The following is a 16,947-nucleotide window of genomic DNA, read 5'->3' on the forward strand; positions in this document are numbered from 1 at the left end:
TATCAAAATAGCATTTTTCCAGAAGCTTAGAGAAAAAACTAGTCTTAATGTGAGTGCAAATTCTTTCCTTCGTTTCTATAAGCCCCATATCATTAACCTCTTTTCTTTTGGATTATAAACACCACACACAGAACTATTATAATTACTTTCTGACCCAGTAATGAATTTACGGGGAGCAAAATGAACTTTATAGGTTAGGGAATAGAAAGAAAGGGAGAAAAGAAATGACTAATTGCCCTATTATTAGTATCTCTCAAATAGTTGTGTCCTAAGTCCATTAATCATTTTAAAATTTATAATTCTCAGTGGAAAGTATTATCCACACTCATATTTCCAACTGTCATTACATGCTGAAAACTTCTAGGTGTTTATCTGCAGCCCAAATTCCTCCCCAAACATGGTTGGTTGAAACCAGATTCAGATTCCTGTTGGATTCTACCTACCAAATTCATTCTTACTCAGCAAAGCCTCAGATCTTATATCTTAATTCACTATATTTAAAAATATCTACCAAAAACCGTCTCCTAATTATACATACCCTCTCTCAGCTGGGGGCACCATCATGTTTCTTAGTAAAACAAATTTAAAAATTGGCATCATTTTTCACTCCACATTTTTTCTTAGTGCCACATCTCATTGGATACCAAGTCCTACCAATCAGGACTACTATTTCATAGATCTATGATCTGACCCTTGCTTTCCTTTTAGCTTTATCTTGTATTATTTCCTGCCTCCACATTGCCCTCCAACACTGAAGCATCTGAACCATAGTATTGGATATAGGCATGGTTCAAGGTTTTTATACAGGGTGCTCCCCAGCCTGTTGCAAAGCAGTGGCTATAAATGGATGAATTTTAGCAAGAGGGTCTCCTGATTTTATTGTCTGCTCTATGTCAACCCAACTCCTCTACTATAGTGAGTTTATTTGTCCTTCTCACCCCAGAGACTGAGTTGTTCTAAAGCAGAAATTATGTTAAATTTATACTTAAATACATTTTAGTTTTTTTAGTGCCTCATCTGGTACCTGAAATTTAGTAGACAACTTCATAAAATTTTCTTCAACCAATAAATGTAGGGATCTTATTTATTATCTAATGCTTATACCATAGCATCTAATTTGATATCTAACTGTCCTTTTCTACACACTCCCCAACTCTTACAACAAAAATACTTAGGCATATTTCACCAGGCCAATTCTTGTCTATAAAACTAATCTCAGGGGCGCCTGGGTGGCTCAGTTGGTTAAGCGACTGCCTTCGGCTCAGGTCATGATCCTGGAGTCCCGGGATCGAGTCCCACATCAGGCTCCCTGCTTGGCAAGGGGTCTGCTTCTCCCTCTGCCCTCTTCCCTCTCGTGCTCTCTGTCTCTCATTCTCTCTCTCTCAAATAAATAAATAAAATCTTTAAAAAAAAACAAAACAAAACTAATCTCAAAGTTTTCTTTTCCAGAGCTTCCCTGACCCATGGAAGTCACTTTATTTACCCTTCCTCTCAGTTTAAAATTCATCTTATACACACATATATATTTTATATACTTACCATATTGTGTAAAAAAAATGTGTCTTTATATCACTCTTCTTTGTTTATAAACCATGATACTCTCATAGGCAGGAACCATGCCTACATCAATTTATATTTTTGAGGCAATAAATATTGAAGAATGAATGGAGTAATGGAATAATCAGAGAGACTAAACAAAATAAATGAAAACCAGTGAAAAATACAAGTAATGCAAAGGCAGAAAGTCTGTAAGAGGAATCTCAAATATATGCTAGACCTCTAACATTTCAGTTGAGCAGAACATAACCAGAGGGCTCCAGATCATTAGTATAAATGTTATCAAAGCAGAAAGGCTATTTCCTAGTCATCACTCATACAGTTTTCTGCTTTCCAACGAAGTCTTGACAGAAAATATACTCATTTTGAAATGACCAGCAACATCCTGGTCAATTTCAATAGTATACAAGAGGATACTTGTTCATACTTAATACACACATACAGACTTGGCCTTCTCTTAAAATTCGTCCTCAGAACCATCCTAATTCCAATTTATTCCCAATAAGGCATAATATTATTCTTCAGTTGATTTCCTTTTTATGACTCATTACCTTTTTTTTAATATAATTAATAGTGCTACACAAAGACTTCATGAAGTCTTAGGACATAGGAGAATAAGTCTGTATATTTGACTAATCACATAGAATTTTTATTAACCCATTAGCTTTCAGTGAACTGCTGAGTCCCCTTTGTAACTAGTTATTATGTTACCAGAAGTCCTTTCAGTTTGGGGACTATCCGAAATATCTACCCTTCTTTTAGTGTTAAAGAGAAATACATACCTATTTTTATAAACAAGTATGTATAATGTTAATAGAAGAAACAGATCACTAATTTATGTGATGAGAAAGCCCAAGATAGTTGTGATAGACAAAGAAACTAAAGAAAGATAAGTTAGGAAAATGTAGGAAGATAAGAAAGGTGGTCCCCACAAACTTGTCTGACAATGTGGCTGAACCAAAGCTGAGAAGTTGCTACGCAGCCAGATAAGTCATTGGGACCTTTCACCCTGCCAATAAGATAAAGAGAACAGCCTTCAAATTCAAGAGGCACATTCAAGAGTCCATTTTGTCCAAGTGACAAAGACTCTCCCTTAACTAATATGGAGTTAAGTCTTCATATCTAGGGCTTATATCCTTATAGTTGAGTCAGATAAAGCAGTGGAGCTAATGAAATCTCTTATTTCCCAATTTACCATATTTTTTGTCTGTTTTATATATAACTCTTTAGCATTATTACTTTACTTTGGCTTTCCTTGTAGCTAATGGGAAGGTTGAGCTCAGCACATTGATGGATGCAGTGACCAATGTTACAGGTTAGTAAATAGTTACTGTGAATCTAAATCCTAATTCTTACATTAAATTCTATTTAACATCACTGCCTTTTTACTCTGACATTTTACCATTTTACTGGGGAAGTATTTCTATTAAATTGTTTAGAATATGGATTGGCAATCTTTGACCCTTGGGCCAAATTTGCTTCTGGTCTTGTAAACAGTTTCATTGGAACACATCCACCCCCATTAGTTTATGTATTCTTTATGGCTGCTTTTACAGTACAATGATGGAGCTGAGTAGTTGTGACAGAGATCATATGTCCTACAAGACCTAAAATATTTTTGATTGTTCACTAGCTTGTTTTAGAGAAAAGTTTGCTGACTCATAGCCTAGAGTTTAACTTTAGAATGATCTTACATCCTAGTTTTCTCTAGACAGTTATGGCTTACCACTGAGGTAGGTTAATTTTAACTAATTACTTTTAACACCCTCTTTTACTCTGAGTAGTCCTTGTTTACATGATAAATTATATGCAATTTTAACCTTAGATTATTTACACTATATACTTCAGTGCAATGCCTTGATAGAAAATTCTTTATTCTCTGGGATTTATTCCAAACAATACTTCAATATGCATAATCTGAGTATCATGAAGGGACACTTGCTGCAATTATAGCCTCAAAGTATACTACCAGGCAAGCTAGCCCAGAGTTCACAGGACAGAAAGGTTCAAGGACCCAGTTATAATGTTTGAATCACACAGTTTATTAAATCATTTAAAACACACAGCAAGTAGTGAGGGGGAATTCAGAATAAATTAACAAATTTAGGGTATGGTGAATGGAAGGACCATACTACCTGAATCTAAGATACACAAGGTGCATAGTAAGTTTTGTGTCTCTCTCTGTTCAACAGCATTAGTTTTCTCTGCTGATGATGTGGTGACAAGAACCAGGGTTGAGGTTCAAGCAGATGGGCCCACATATGGAAAGTGCTCTAGCCAGTGATACAGAAAGACACAGGGACAAGTACTTCTAGCTAATAGTTGTAGCTTGCTATTAAGGCCATTGAAGAGCCATAGGTTTTGGGTTCCTTGAGCAGAGGACACATAAGACCTAAATGGGTGTCACCAATAAGTTGCCAAATTAAAGTCATTTGAATAATGAGTCTCATCAATATTTACCATATCTTGAATATTTAGTGCTTCTTTTAGTGTCTCAAGCAATTTTAGAGTATCATAAATATTTAGAGCTTTGGGACGCCTGGGTGGCTCAGTTGGTTAAGCATCTGCCTTTGGCTCAGGTCATGATCCCAGGGTCCTGGGATTGAGTTCCTCATTGGGCTCCTTGCTCAGCGGGGAGCCTGCTTCTCCCTCTGCCTGCCTCTCTCCCTGCTTGTGCTCTGTCTCTCTCTGACAAATAAATAAATAAAATCTTTAAAAATAAATACTTAGAGCTTCTTATATATTTAGTCTAACAGATATATTTAGTGAACAGGTTCTTCATGTATATTTAATGCCTCATGAACATTAGGTATTACTCAGTCCTTCCATTCCTTTGTAACTTCTGTATCCTTTACTTAAAAACTACTCATCTGTACTGCAAACATCTTAAAGATTTAGCCCATGTTTTATACACTACAAACTTGAACTAATGTACTTACTTAGCTTCTGTAATAGAATTAAATGTTCTCAAAAGCAAATGCACATTACACTGGATTAACATATTAAGTAGTGAAGTAAAATCAGATACAACACTCATAATTAAGGGAATAACAGAGACACTGAATTTTAAATAATATCTGTGATATTTTAAATAACTTGAAATCCCCCAAGCCACTTATATCTTGTTTAAATTTCTTTACTCTGTAATTATAGATACTGAATTTTTTGAGTTAAGGGAACAATTCTGTTTCCATGATAGCTGATGGAGCAAAGGTCTCTTGCTACTTTGTTCATAGCTGTTGAATGATCTACCAAATAGACAAATGATTTCTTTTTTTCATAATTTGGATATTCATATTTCATATTTAGGTCATATTTAAATTTTCCATGTACTTTCATTTCTTTCTTTGAAGGAGGAGAAGTTAATGTCAGCGATATTGAAAGTATTCTGGAAAAAACTGGGATAGAGCTCACAGAGAAGGAGTGCTTGGAACTAAAGAAGTATCTGCCAGTTGATGGTGAGCATTTAAAATAACAATGTAGCCTTTAAGGAACTTAGAGGTGTGTTTATTTTTTGAGAACTTCCAGAGTTATCTCCATTTGATAAAGAGAAAGAGAATTAGAAGGAATCATGCAGTTCTGTCTTAAGAAGTAATCCCAGCTGTGCCACTTTATTTATAGTATCATTGGCCCCTTCAGCACTAACCTGGTATTAAGTTAAGGAAGCGCCTATTCTAACTTCTGATTCCAGTCAGAAGGCATCCTCAAGAGTGAACAGGGACATATGGGAAAGTAAAAAGAATGAGAAAATACTAGGAGGGAAAATGGAGAAAGGAAAGGAAGACATAGGGAATTAAGATGTGTGTGTTTCAGCATAGTAGAGCTCCAGCAGTGACTCCCTCAGGAGCCAGAATTTTCTCTACTTGTTACTGTTTTCTGGTTATTTAAAATTAAATTAGGCCTTTTCTGGGGTAAATTATGATGTCTGTCTTCTAAAATTAAGGCTTTGGTAATGCCTAATTTAATCTCTCATTGATGTGGTCTGATTGGTGTCTTCCTTACAGCTGTTGGAAAGGTGTACCAAAATAGGTTGAAGGATGGTGTGAAAACCCTTAAAGGTGAGTGATAAGTATAATGAAAAAGGAGATGAATCTGAAGCTGAAAGGTAGATGAAGAGACTTTTGCACACTTAATTTAGAATCCTGCCACCGTGTATGTGTGTGTGTGTAAAACCATATTCATATTTTTTCCAAAGATCTTTTCTGTATATATTTTACCAAATGGCCTCCTGTACCATTCTTTAACCTTAAGATGGAAGTGAAAACCCACATAAAAGTAGGACTTTGAATAACTTCACCCTTAATGAAATGGCAAACTAGAAAAATGTCTAATCAGCACAAGTAGATAAAAGGAAGTTTATCTGTGTAGTCATGGACTCTTAAGATCATAAAGAAATGTCTTCTTTGAAAATTCATGACAATGGGCCTATGCTCACATTGGTTCCAGTTCATATTTGCACTCTCTGCATGACCCAGAAACTCACAAAAAATTAACAAAAAGCACCAGCATTATAGTAACTCTAGTGTTTAAGAAATACACCCTCATATCATGGTCAGTGAGATTTTCTCCATAAAACCTTTCTTAAAATGAACTTGAAACAGAAAATTACAAAAGATATGAAAAAAATCTATCTCCAATTAATACCAATATATACAATAAAAAGACTGAACCTGGAAGACATCCCATAATACAAACATTTTAGATAGACTATAAAATAAGTATGCTTTAAATGATTAAATTCATAAAAGAAAAATCACAATAATTTTAAAAGAAATAGAAACTACCACAGGAAAAAGTGGATTTGAAAGAAGTCAAAATAAGATTTCCATAAATGAAAAGTCTAGCCTGGAAAATTAAAAACATAATGGTTTCATTAAATGTAACCAAAGAATTAATTAGATAACTAGAATAGAACTCTGAAAAAATTGCCCAAGATTCCAGCATAGAGATACAAAGATTACAAATAGGAAGGAGGAGTAGGAGACATGAGGGTCAGAGTGAGAAATGTGCCAATTTATCCAGCAATAGTACAAAGAGCTAACAGAGAGAAAGAAGGAAAATGCTAATTTGAAAATATAATAGTTGGTAATTTTTTGTGATTGTTGAAAGACATGGATCCTAAAATACAGGACACGTAATGAATCCTAAAATGATACTTAAGAGATCTCTGCTTAATCGTATCATAAGGAAATCACAGAATGCCAAAACAAAACAAAACAAAAACCCCTAAGAACAACCAGGGTGCATTCTGACTACCTACAAACGAGTAACAATTAGACTTATATTGGACTACAGTGAAATGCCACCTCACACCCCATAACATGGCTGCTTTTAAAAAAGGAACAAAATATGACAAGTGTTGGTGAGAATGTGGAGAAATTGGAAGCCTTGTGCACTGGCAGTGGGCATATGAAATGGTATAACCACTATGAAAACCAGTATGGTGGCTCCTCAAAAGCTTAAAAATAAAATTTCTATATGATTCAGCAATTCCACTTCTAGGTATATGTCTTAGTTCATTCAGGCTGCTTTAACAAACTGCCAAAGACTAGATGGCTTATAAACAACAGACAGTCATTTCTCACAGTTCTGGAGGCTGGAAGACTGATTTGGGAAGACAGAAAATTCTGGGGATAGATAGTGGTGATAGTTACAAAACAAGGTGCGTATACATAGGTCTACTTACCTGTACACAGAAAAATGTTAAAATGGTAAATGTATGTTATTCATATTTTACTACATATATATGTATATATAATATATATATTATATATATATATATTAAAAGTAGCAGGAAAGGATACCTGGCTTTAACAGGGTAATAAGGGTATAATATGAATAAGTACATATCAATAAGTTTGGTAACTTAGATGAAATGGTAAGCCACTCTGTCCTAACAGTAAGCAAAAAGCCAAACAAATTTAAAAATCAACAACTCTTCTTAGATCCATATGAGAAATGAGGTCACAGGGAAACTGTGAGCATAAACCTCTCTGGGAACCAGTGGCAGGGCAGGAAAACCTAAACTGTAATTGATGAATTGCTAGAGACTCAGTGTGGACAAGTCTAAGAGACAAAAACTCCAAGAGAACTGGGTCATAGAGGAAGTGTCCACGCCTTTGTGGGTTTTACCGCTAGGAGCTCAACCAGGTTCTCACAGTGAATATTGGAGAAGAATCTCCTCAAGAAGCTTCTGGCAGGGGGAGAGGAAAAGTTACCATTTTGAAATGCACAAGAGCATTCTGTTCTTCATAAAAAGGCTGCCAAAAGGAGAAACTATTTAACCATAGCCTAAACTGCTGAGGTTTTATCAGAGCCTAGCTGACCTGGGGGAAGGAAAACACCCAACTTAAGCACATTCTAGCCGCAGCACAGGTGATGTTCACAATCCAGACCCAAAGGGTCACAAAAAGATTGAGACTTAATCATAGGATTATAGTATGCTTCCCTTCCCTGTACACCTTACCACCAGATCACTAAAGTCCGGCTTATAGCAGTTATTTTTACCCATTCCATTATGCCAAGCTATCAGGAAAAAAATCACAAGCATTGTAAAAGGCAAATAACACAATTGGAAGAGACAGCATGCATTAGAACCAGATTCAAGGGGCACCTGGGTGACTCAGTCATTAAGCGTCTGCCTTCAGCTCTGGTCATGATCCCAGAGTCCTGGGATTGAGGCCCGCATCGGGCTCCCTGCTCAGCGGGAAGCCTGCTTCTCCCTCTCCCGCTCTCCCTGCTTGTGTTCCCTCTCTCACTGTGTCTCTCTCGGTCAAATAAATAAATAAAATCTTAAAAAAAAAAAACCAGATTCAAATTTGGCAGGGATGTCAGAATTCAAAACAATTATGATTAATATGCTAAGGGCTCTCTGGTGGATAAAGTAGATAGCAGGCAAGAACAGATGCACAATGTAAGTAGAGAGGTGGAAATCCTAAGAAAGAACCAAAAAGAAATGCTAGTGATCAAAAACACCATAACAGAAATGAAGAATGCCTTTGATGGGCTTATTAGTAGACTGGACATGGCTGAATACACTTGATTTAAGAAAAGGCCAAAGATTTTCTCTGACTGACAGATTTCACTTAGCATTATACTCTCTAGCTCCATCCATGTCGTTGCAAATGGCAAGATTTCATTCTTTTTTTATGGCTGAATAACAACCTCACCAAAGAAGATACACAGATGGCAATTAAACATATGAAAAGATGCTCTACATCATATGTCATTAGAGAAGTACAAATTAAACCACAATGAGATACCACTACACACTCATTAGAAAGGCCAAAATCCATAAGAACAAGCCAAACAACTACTACTGAAGTAGACAAATATGAGATCAGACATTTGACAAAAGAGGAGATCTCTGTGGGGCCAATCACTTATAAAAAGTACTTCATTACACACATAAATATGGAAGTCTAAGTTAAAACAACAGTAGAATACTAGTTCACGGATCTCAGGTTCACCAAAATTGTTACAGTCAAGCCACACTAAGTTCTGGCAATGATATGGAGCAATGGAGATTCTTGTGCACTGCTAATATTAATATTAATAGTAGCACTTTGGAAAGTAACTGGATAAAATCTCAAGAAATTAAAAATGTATGTATTCCACTCTAGCTATTCCACTCCTGTATATATTATTCAGATTCTTACCCTTGTCAACAGACAGTCACAAGAATGTATGTTGCAATGTTTTTTGTAATGACAAAAAATTGGGTACAACCTAAATGTTATCTATGGGAGAATGGATCAGTATATGATGGCATAACATTATAGTAGAATAATAATATTTAAAATAAATGAGGGAGAGGGGCGCCTGGGTGGCTCAGTTGGTTAAGCGACTGCCTTCGGCTCAGGTTATGGTCCTGGAGTCCTGGGATCGAGTCCCACATTGGGCTCCCTGCTCAGCAGGGGGCCTGCTTCTCCCTCTGATCCTCCCCCCCCCTCATGTTCTCTCTATCTCATTCTCTCTCTCAAATAAATAAATAAAATCTTTATAAATAAATAAATAAATAAGGGAGATTCCCAGCAAGATGGCAGAGGAGAAGGAGACCTAAATTTCTTCTGGTCCCTGGAATTCAGCTAGATAGGGATCAAACCATTCTGAACACCTATGAACTCAACAGAAGATCGAAAAAAGGAATAACAGCAACTTTCTGAACAGAAAAACGACCACTTTCTAGAAGGTGGGACGTGCGGAGAAGTGAATTCGAGGTGATATTCAGGAAGAAAGACCATGGGGTGAAGGAGCCTCCATCAGCTGGCTCCCGACAAGTAATAGAGCAGCGGAGCACAAAATCGGAACTTTTACAGGTCTGCTCCACTGAGGGACGTCGCTTCAGTGGCTAAGCGGGGGGTGGAACCCTTGATGGGACAGGGTTTCTCAGGACCCTCGGGGTCACAGGAAGACCGGGGGTGCCTGAGTGCAGCAGAGCTCCCAGGTATCAGAGCAGGGAAGCCGGCTGCAGAGATGGAGCCGAGGCGTGGGCTCTCAGCTCGGGGTTGCCATAAACCATGATCCGCGGCATAGTTGAGCCACTGCTCTTCCAGCAGGGCCCCAACAAGTGCAGATCAGGCAGATCTGGGGAGATTCCCCTTCCTCCCCCAGGAGGAGCAGTGCAGGAGCGCACCACAGGGATCTGCTGGGTCTGGAGACTGCACACGGGGTCGTGTGCCAGAGATAGAAACGCTCGCTCACAGGCTGGGTGAGCACGGAGTGTGGCTGGAGACCGGGGAGACGGGAGTGACTGCTTTTCTCTGGGGGCTGAGGAGTGGAGCCCTGAGTTCTCAGCTCCTCCGGGGCGGAGCTGGGAGGCCCAAAGCTGTACGGAAAGCTTGCAGGGAACAAAAGCTGCGGAGAGCAAACCTGAGCAGATTACTTAGCCCAGAGGGCAAGGGTGGGGCAATTCTGCCTCAGGCAAAGAAGTTTGGGAACCATGGCAACAGGCCCCTCGCCCAGAAGATCAGCAAGAACAGCCAGCCAAGACCAAGTTTACTGATCAATGACAACGCCAGCATTAGGGAAATACAGCACATACAATTAATGGCTTTTTTCCCCCTGATTCTTTAGTCTTTCAAAGTTAATTTTTTTAATTTTCTTTTTTTTCTTCAAATTTTTCTTTTCACTTTTTCAACCAACATCTTATCAATTCCTTTTTAAAAAAAAATTTTTTTTTTTTTCATTTTTAGAGTCATTGACTATCCCTTCTTGGTAGTTAACCTTATTGTTGGTATATATATAAGTTGTTCTCTCTTTAAAATTTTGGGATACAGTTTCTTCTAACAGACCAAAATATACCCTAAATCTCTAGTGTATGGCTTGGTTCTAATCTCCTGCCTGATCACATTCTCTCCCTTTTTTTTTTTTTTTAAATTTCTCTTCTTTCTTTTTTCAACCAACTTCCTATCTTATAAATTCCTTTTATAAAATCTTTTATAATTTTCATCTTTACACTCATATTCCATCCCTGCATCATATTTACCCTTATTTTTATACATATATAAACTTTTCTTTCTTTAAAATTTTGGAAGGTAGTTTCTTCTAACAGACCAAAATACGCCCAAAATCTACTGTGTGGCACTGATCTATGCACCAGCCTGATCATATTTGTTCATATTCTTTTTTTTTTATCTTTATCTTTTTCTTTTTTTTCTTTTTTCTTTCTTTCCCTTTCTTTTCCCCCAGTTTCAGGTCTCTTCTGATTTGCTTAGTGTATATTTTTCTGGGGTTGTTTTTACCCTGTTAGCATTTTATTCTCTCATTCATCCATTCTCCTCTGGACAAAGTGAGAAGATGGAAAAAATCACCTCAAAAGAAAGAACAAGAGGCAGTACCGACTGCCAGGGACCTAATCAATACAGATATTAGTAAGATGTCGGAACTAGAGTTCAGAATGACGATTTTAAAGATACTAGCTGGGCTTGAGAAAAGCATGGAAGATATTAGAGAAACCCCTTCTGGAGAAATAAAAGAACTAAAATCTCACCAAGTCAAAATCAAAAAGGCTATTAATGAGGTGCAATCAAAAATGGAGGCTCTAACTGCTAGGATAAATGAGGCAGAAGAGAGAATCAGTGATATAGAAGACCAAATGATGGAAAGTAAAGAAGCTGAGAAAAAGAGAGAGAAACAACTACTGGATCACAAGGGCAGAATTCGAGAGATAAGTGATACCATAAGACGAAACAATATTAGAATAATTGGGATCCCAGAAGAAGAAGAAAGAGAGAGGGGGGCAGAAGGTATATTGGAGCAAATTATAGCAGAGAACTTCCCTAATTTGGGGAAGGAAACAGGCATCAAAATCCAGGAGGCACAGAGAACCCCCCCTCAAGATCAATAAAAATAGGTCAACACCCCAACATCTAATAGTAAAACTTACGAGTCTCAGAGACAAAGAGAAAATCCTGAAAGCAGTTCGGGAGAAGAGATCTGTAACCTACAATGGTAGAAACATTAGACTGGCAACAGGCCTATCAACAGAGACCTGGCAGGCCAGAAAGGACTGGCATGATGTTTTCAGAGCACTAAATGAGAAAAATATGCAGCCAAGAATTTTATATTCAGCTAGGCTGTCATTGAAAATAGAAGGAAAGATAAAAAGCTTCCAGGACAAACAAAAACTAAAGGAATTTGCAAACATAAAACCAGCCCTACAAGAAATATTGAAAGAGGTCCTCTAAGCAAAGAGAAAGCCTAAAAGTAACATAGACCAAAAAGGAACACAGACAATATACAGTAACAGTCACCTTACAGGCAATACAATGGCACTAAATTCATCTCTTTCAATAGTTACCCTGAATGTAAATGGGCTAAATGCCCCAATCAAGAGACACAGAGTATCAGATTATATAAAAAAAAACAAGACCCATCGATATGCTGTCTGCAAGAGACTCATTTTAGACCCAAAGACACCCCCAGATTGAAAGTGAAGGGGTGGAAAACCATTTACCATGCTAATGGACACCAAAAGAAAGTTGGGGTGGCAATCCTTATATCAGACAAATTAGATTTTAAACCAAAGACTATAATAAGAGGTGAGGAAGGACACTATATCCTACTTAAAGGGACCATCCAACAAGAAAATCTAACAATTGTAAATATCTATGCCCCTAACATGGGAGCAGCCAGTTATATAAGCCAATCAATAACAAAAGCAAAGAAACACATTGACAACGATACAATAATAGTGGGGGACTTTAACAACCCCCTCACTGAAATGGACAGATCATCTAAGCAAAAGATCAATAAGGAAATAAAGACTTTAAATGACACACTGGACCAAATGGACTTCACAGACATATTCAGAACATTCCATCCCAAAGCAACAGAATACACATTCTTCTCTAGTGCCCATGGAACATTCTCCAGAATAGATCACATCCTAGGTCACAAATTAGGTCTCAACCAGTACAAAAGATTGGGATCATTCCCTGCATATGTTCAGACCACAATGCTTTGAAACTAGAACTCAATCACAAGAGGAAAGTTGGAAAGAACTCAAATACATGGAGCCTAGAGACCATCCTACAAAAGAATGAATGGGTCAACCAGGCAATTAAAGAAGAATTAAAAAAATTCATGGAAACCAATGAAAATGAAAACCCAACTGTTCAGAATCTTTGGGATGCAGCAAAGGCAGTCCTAAGAGGAAAGTATATAGCAATACAAGCCTTTCTCAAGAAACAAGAAAGGTCTCAAATATACAACCTAACCCTACAGCTAAAGGAGCTGGAGAAAGAACAGCAAATAAAGCCTAAACCCAGCAGGAAGAGAGAAATAATAAAGATCAGAGCAGAAATCAATGAAATAGAAACCAAAAGAACAGTAGAACAGATCAACAAAACTAGGAGCTGGTTCTTTGAAAGAATTAACAAGATTGATAAACCCCTGGCCAGACTTATCAAAAAGAAAAGAGAAAGGACCCAAATCAACAAAATCATGAATGAAAGAGGAGAGATCACAACCAAAACTTCATATTGCTAACGAGTGTCAGTGTTATATCTGTGTTTGATTTACATGTGTTTCTTAAGAGATAATGGGAAGGTTAAAATGAAAAAATTAATAGATGCGCTGAATGCTTTTCCTGGTGAGTGGCAAGTTACTGTAAAATTGTACTATCTTATTAAAAAAATGGAAAAAAAAAAACAAACAAACAGAGAGGCAAACCAAGAAACAGACTCTTAACTATAGAGAACACACTGATGGTTACCAGAAGGGAGGTGGGCAGGGGGATAGATAAAATAGGGATGGGGATTAAGGAGTGCACTTGTTGTGATGAGCACCAGGTGTGGTATGGAAGTGTTGAATCACTATATTTGTACCACAGAGTCTAATATTACAGTATATGCTAACTAACTGGAATTAAAATAGAAACATAAAATTGTACTAACTTAAAAATATCTTTTTACCTTACCAAACTCTTCTATTTTGCTTTTATATTATATTTCATCAAATATTTATTTTCAGAGTCCTATACTGTATTTATTTGCACAATTTGAACTTTTAAAATACAATTAAAACTGTATTTTGATAAGAAATTTGGCAGAAATATTTTTAATTAGGCAATATCATTTATCTCACCAATATTCAATTAACCTCATACCTTGATAGCATATATAAAGAGAGAAATCATATAATTTAGAATCTTCCCACAATTCTAAGTTCCCCTGTCAGAATTATAAATTTCTATTATTTCCATTATTCTAATTTGCTGGCCAATTAAAAGCAGACTTACCTCGACTGCATTAGATGCACACAAATCCAATGCTGAAAGAGTATTCCTTTTTTTTTTTTTTTTTTTTTGAGAACGAGAGTGAGAGAGAATACAAGCAGGGGGAGTGGAAGGGGGAGAGGGAGAAGCAGACTTCCCGCTGAGCGGAGAGACCAGATGCAGGGCTTGACTCCAGAGCCCTGAGATCATGACCTGAACCAAAGGCAGAAACTTAACCAACTGAGCCACCCAGGGGCCCCCAGAGTGTTCCTTTTATGACATTAGGACCTGTGTTCTGTTTGTGGTTTCCCTGTAATTCTGTGTAGTTGTATGTGTCTCATTTTACCTATTCACTACTTCCAAGTTGAAGGTGATAATTTTGTCATTATTTGTCATAATATTTGTCATTATTTGGAATCATTAGATTCCAAATTGCCAAGCACTGATGTTCCTGTCTTTTGAAAGGAAAAAAGATTGATGCCAATGATCTGCTAGAAGTTCTGGGAAACATGGGGATCGAGCTCACTGAGAAAGACTTTGTGAAGCTGAAACAAACTGTACCAATTGACGGTGAGCCTTATAAGTGCCAGGGTAGCCTTTCTGGGGAGCTGGGTTCTGGGGGTCATTGTAGGCAGGTCTACAATATTGTCTCTTGAAAATGATTTTAAGAAAGGTAATTTCACTGACATACAGATTCAATCTAGGAGTCACCAAGCTCTTCCACTGAGAATTTTGCCATCAGAGCTAATGCAGATTGCAATAATGCTACCAGTTCCCACTCCTGAGAGGCCTAAAGGATAGGAAGGGAAAGGAAGGAAACTGAGAGGATTGAGAGACTAGGAAAAAGAAAGGAAAAGGGACACAGAGAACTAGTGATTTTTTTTTTTTTGTACAGTAGTCTTCCCATCATTCTTCTTGGTCGCTGAACACTGTATACATTGTTGTCACCAAGACCATTTCTTTTTCCCAAAATAATTTTTATTTGTTGGAGAGATGGAACAGATTTCCCAGGGAAAGAGTAAAAAACTTTCCTACTGGAATTACCCAGTTGCCCAGTAACTCTGTGACTGTCCATGTTCTTTTCCTTCAGATATTAACTGTGCCTTTTCTATTTTCTAATAGCTGCTGGAAAGGTGTATCAGAACAGATTGCTGGATGGTGTGAAGTCTATAAAAGGTACTTAAGAACCATGATTAGCAGGAAAGTCTGCTAAATATCAACACAAATACCAACACAGACATCTTTACCAGCAGGTTTTGAATCATGTCTACATTCCTATGTTTAGATCTTTTCTTTCATTACATTCATCACACAGTACTTTTACATAATCACCCATGTTATAGCATTGCAAGGAATCCATTCTCTTTTGAATGGATGTGAAATCTAATTTATACAACAAATAATATAGAGAACATCATAGGCAGTTTTTCTGGGGATTTGCCCAACAACAACAATACAAAGGATTTTGGAGTGGTCTTTAATATCATTTTATTGCATGAATCAAGTTATTTTCTATAAAACGTTCTTACCCAAAGACCAGTTAGCAACAACAAATGTAGAAGAGAAGCATGGTATTGTGGCCAAGATACTTTTTTCACTTCTTCTTCCTATCAGTCCTTAGAAGAAGAGATAAGAAGGGGAAGTAGGAAGGGAAAGAGGAAAGGTTACAGGTTTTGCTGCTTACTATTTGATGAGACAGTCTCCTGCAGGTGGCTGGTCTGTCATCCCAGGCCCTTGGAATAATGGCAGTCAGCAACATTCCTTGCAGAATTTTGTGGTGAATGTGTCGTCCATGACACTCTTCCCTCTAGAGCAAATGAACCCACTTTTATAACCTTTTAATCTTTAATACACTTTTGTGTATTGCAAGAGCAGAACATTGATGATCTGAAACTTGAACTATCACTCTCAGCTGATACCTCGACTTTGTTTTGGGGACAGACATGCGCAGTATTCTCTCTGAATTCCCCATGGGGACAATTCTACCATTGGTATTCTTTTGGCCTCTCTTTTAACAGATGAATATTACCCAATACTGCAAATAATACCTTTAAACACATAATCACTCCCACCACCCAGTAATACTTCAGTGCTTTTAAGTAAGCTCAGTGCCCAATGTGGAACTTGAACTCATGACCCTGAGACCAAAAGTCACATAGTCTATTGACTGAGCCAGCCAGGCCCCCCCCCAGAACATTTTTATCTAAGTTGTTCTTGATCTCATTTTAGGTGATTGCTGAGCTAACCTTATACACCTGTAACTACTATAAATAAGTTGTACGTTTGTTTTTATTTTTTATTAAATTAATGCATGCGAGATAAAAAATTTACATATATATTAATCTTTTTAAATCATGTAATATTTTTTCTTCATGGTTCTTTCCTGTTTGTTTCTTAAGGAGGAATGGTTAAAGTCAATAACCTAGACAATGTTCTAGAAAACCTGGGAATTGAACTCACAGAAAAGGAACGTGAAGGTCTGACAGAATATTTGCCACCTGATGGTGAGGATTGTAGATGATAATGAACCTTAGAGATGAGTTTACATTTATGAGCTGGTGTCAGAGAACCCACATAACTTAGTGATATTGGGTATACAAAAGAAAATAGAAGCATTTTGCAAAGATAGGGATTAACCACTTCTTTTTTTTTTTAACTTTTTTTTTTTAAGA

At 37.2% G+C, this 16,947-nt stretch overlaps 1 protein-coding gene across 1 annotated transcript in view; it reads left to right on the forward strand.

Moving 5' to 3' along the window:
• The window catches only part of EFCAB13 (EF-hand calcium binding domain 13), a 257,749-nt gene that overhangs the window by 160,640 nt on the left and 80,162 nt on the right, over nt 1-16,947 (forward strand). The window contains exons 47-52 of the mRNA XM_035030370.1: nt 2,819-2,872; nt 4,911-5,015; nt 5,562-5,615; nt 14,741-14,845; nt 15,398-15,451; nt 16,675-16,779. Coding sequence (XP_034886261.1) covers nt 2,819-2,872; nt 4,911-5,015; nt 5,562-5,615; nt 14,741-14,845; nt 15,398-15,451; nt 16,675-16,779 — 477 coding nt within the window. The remainder of the gene's footprint in view (nt 1-2,818; nt 2,873-4,910; nt 5,016-5,561; nt 5,616-14,740; nt 14,846-15,397; nt 15,452-16,674; nt 16,780-16,947) is intronic.

The sequence above is a fragment of the Mirounga leonina genome, unplaced genomic scaffold, assembly GCF_011800145.1.
Source record: "Mirounga leonina isolate KUSES-001 unplaced genomic scaffold, KU_Mleo_1.0 Mir_364, whole genome shotgun sequence".
In the NCBI taxonomy this organism is placed as follows: Eukaryota; Metazoa; Chordata; class Mammalia; order Carnivora; family Phocidae; genus Mirounga; species Mirounga leonina.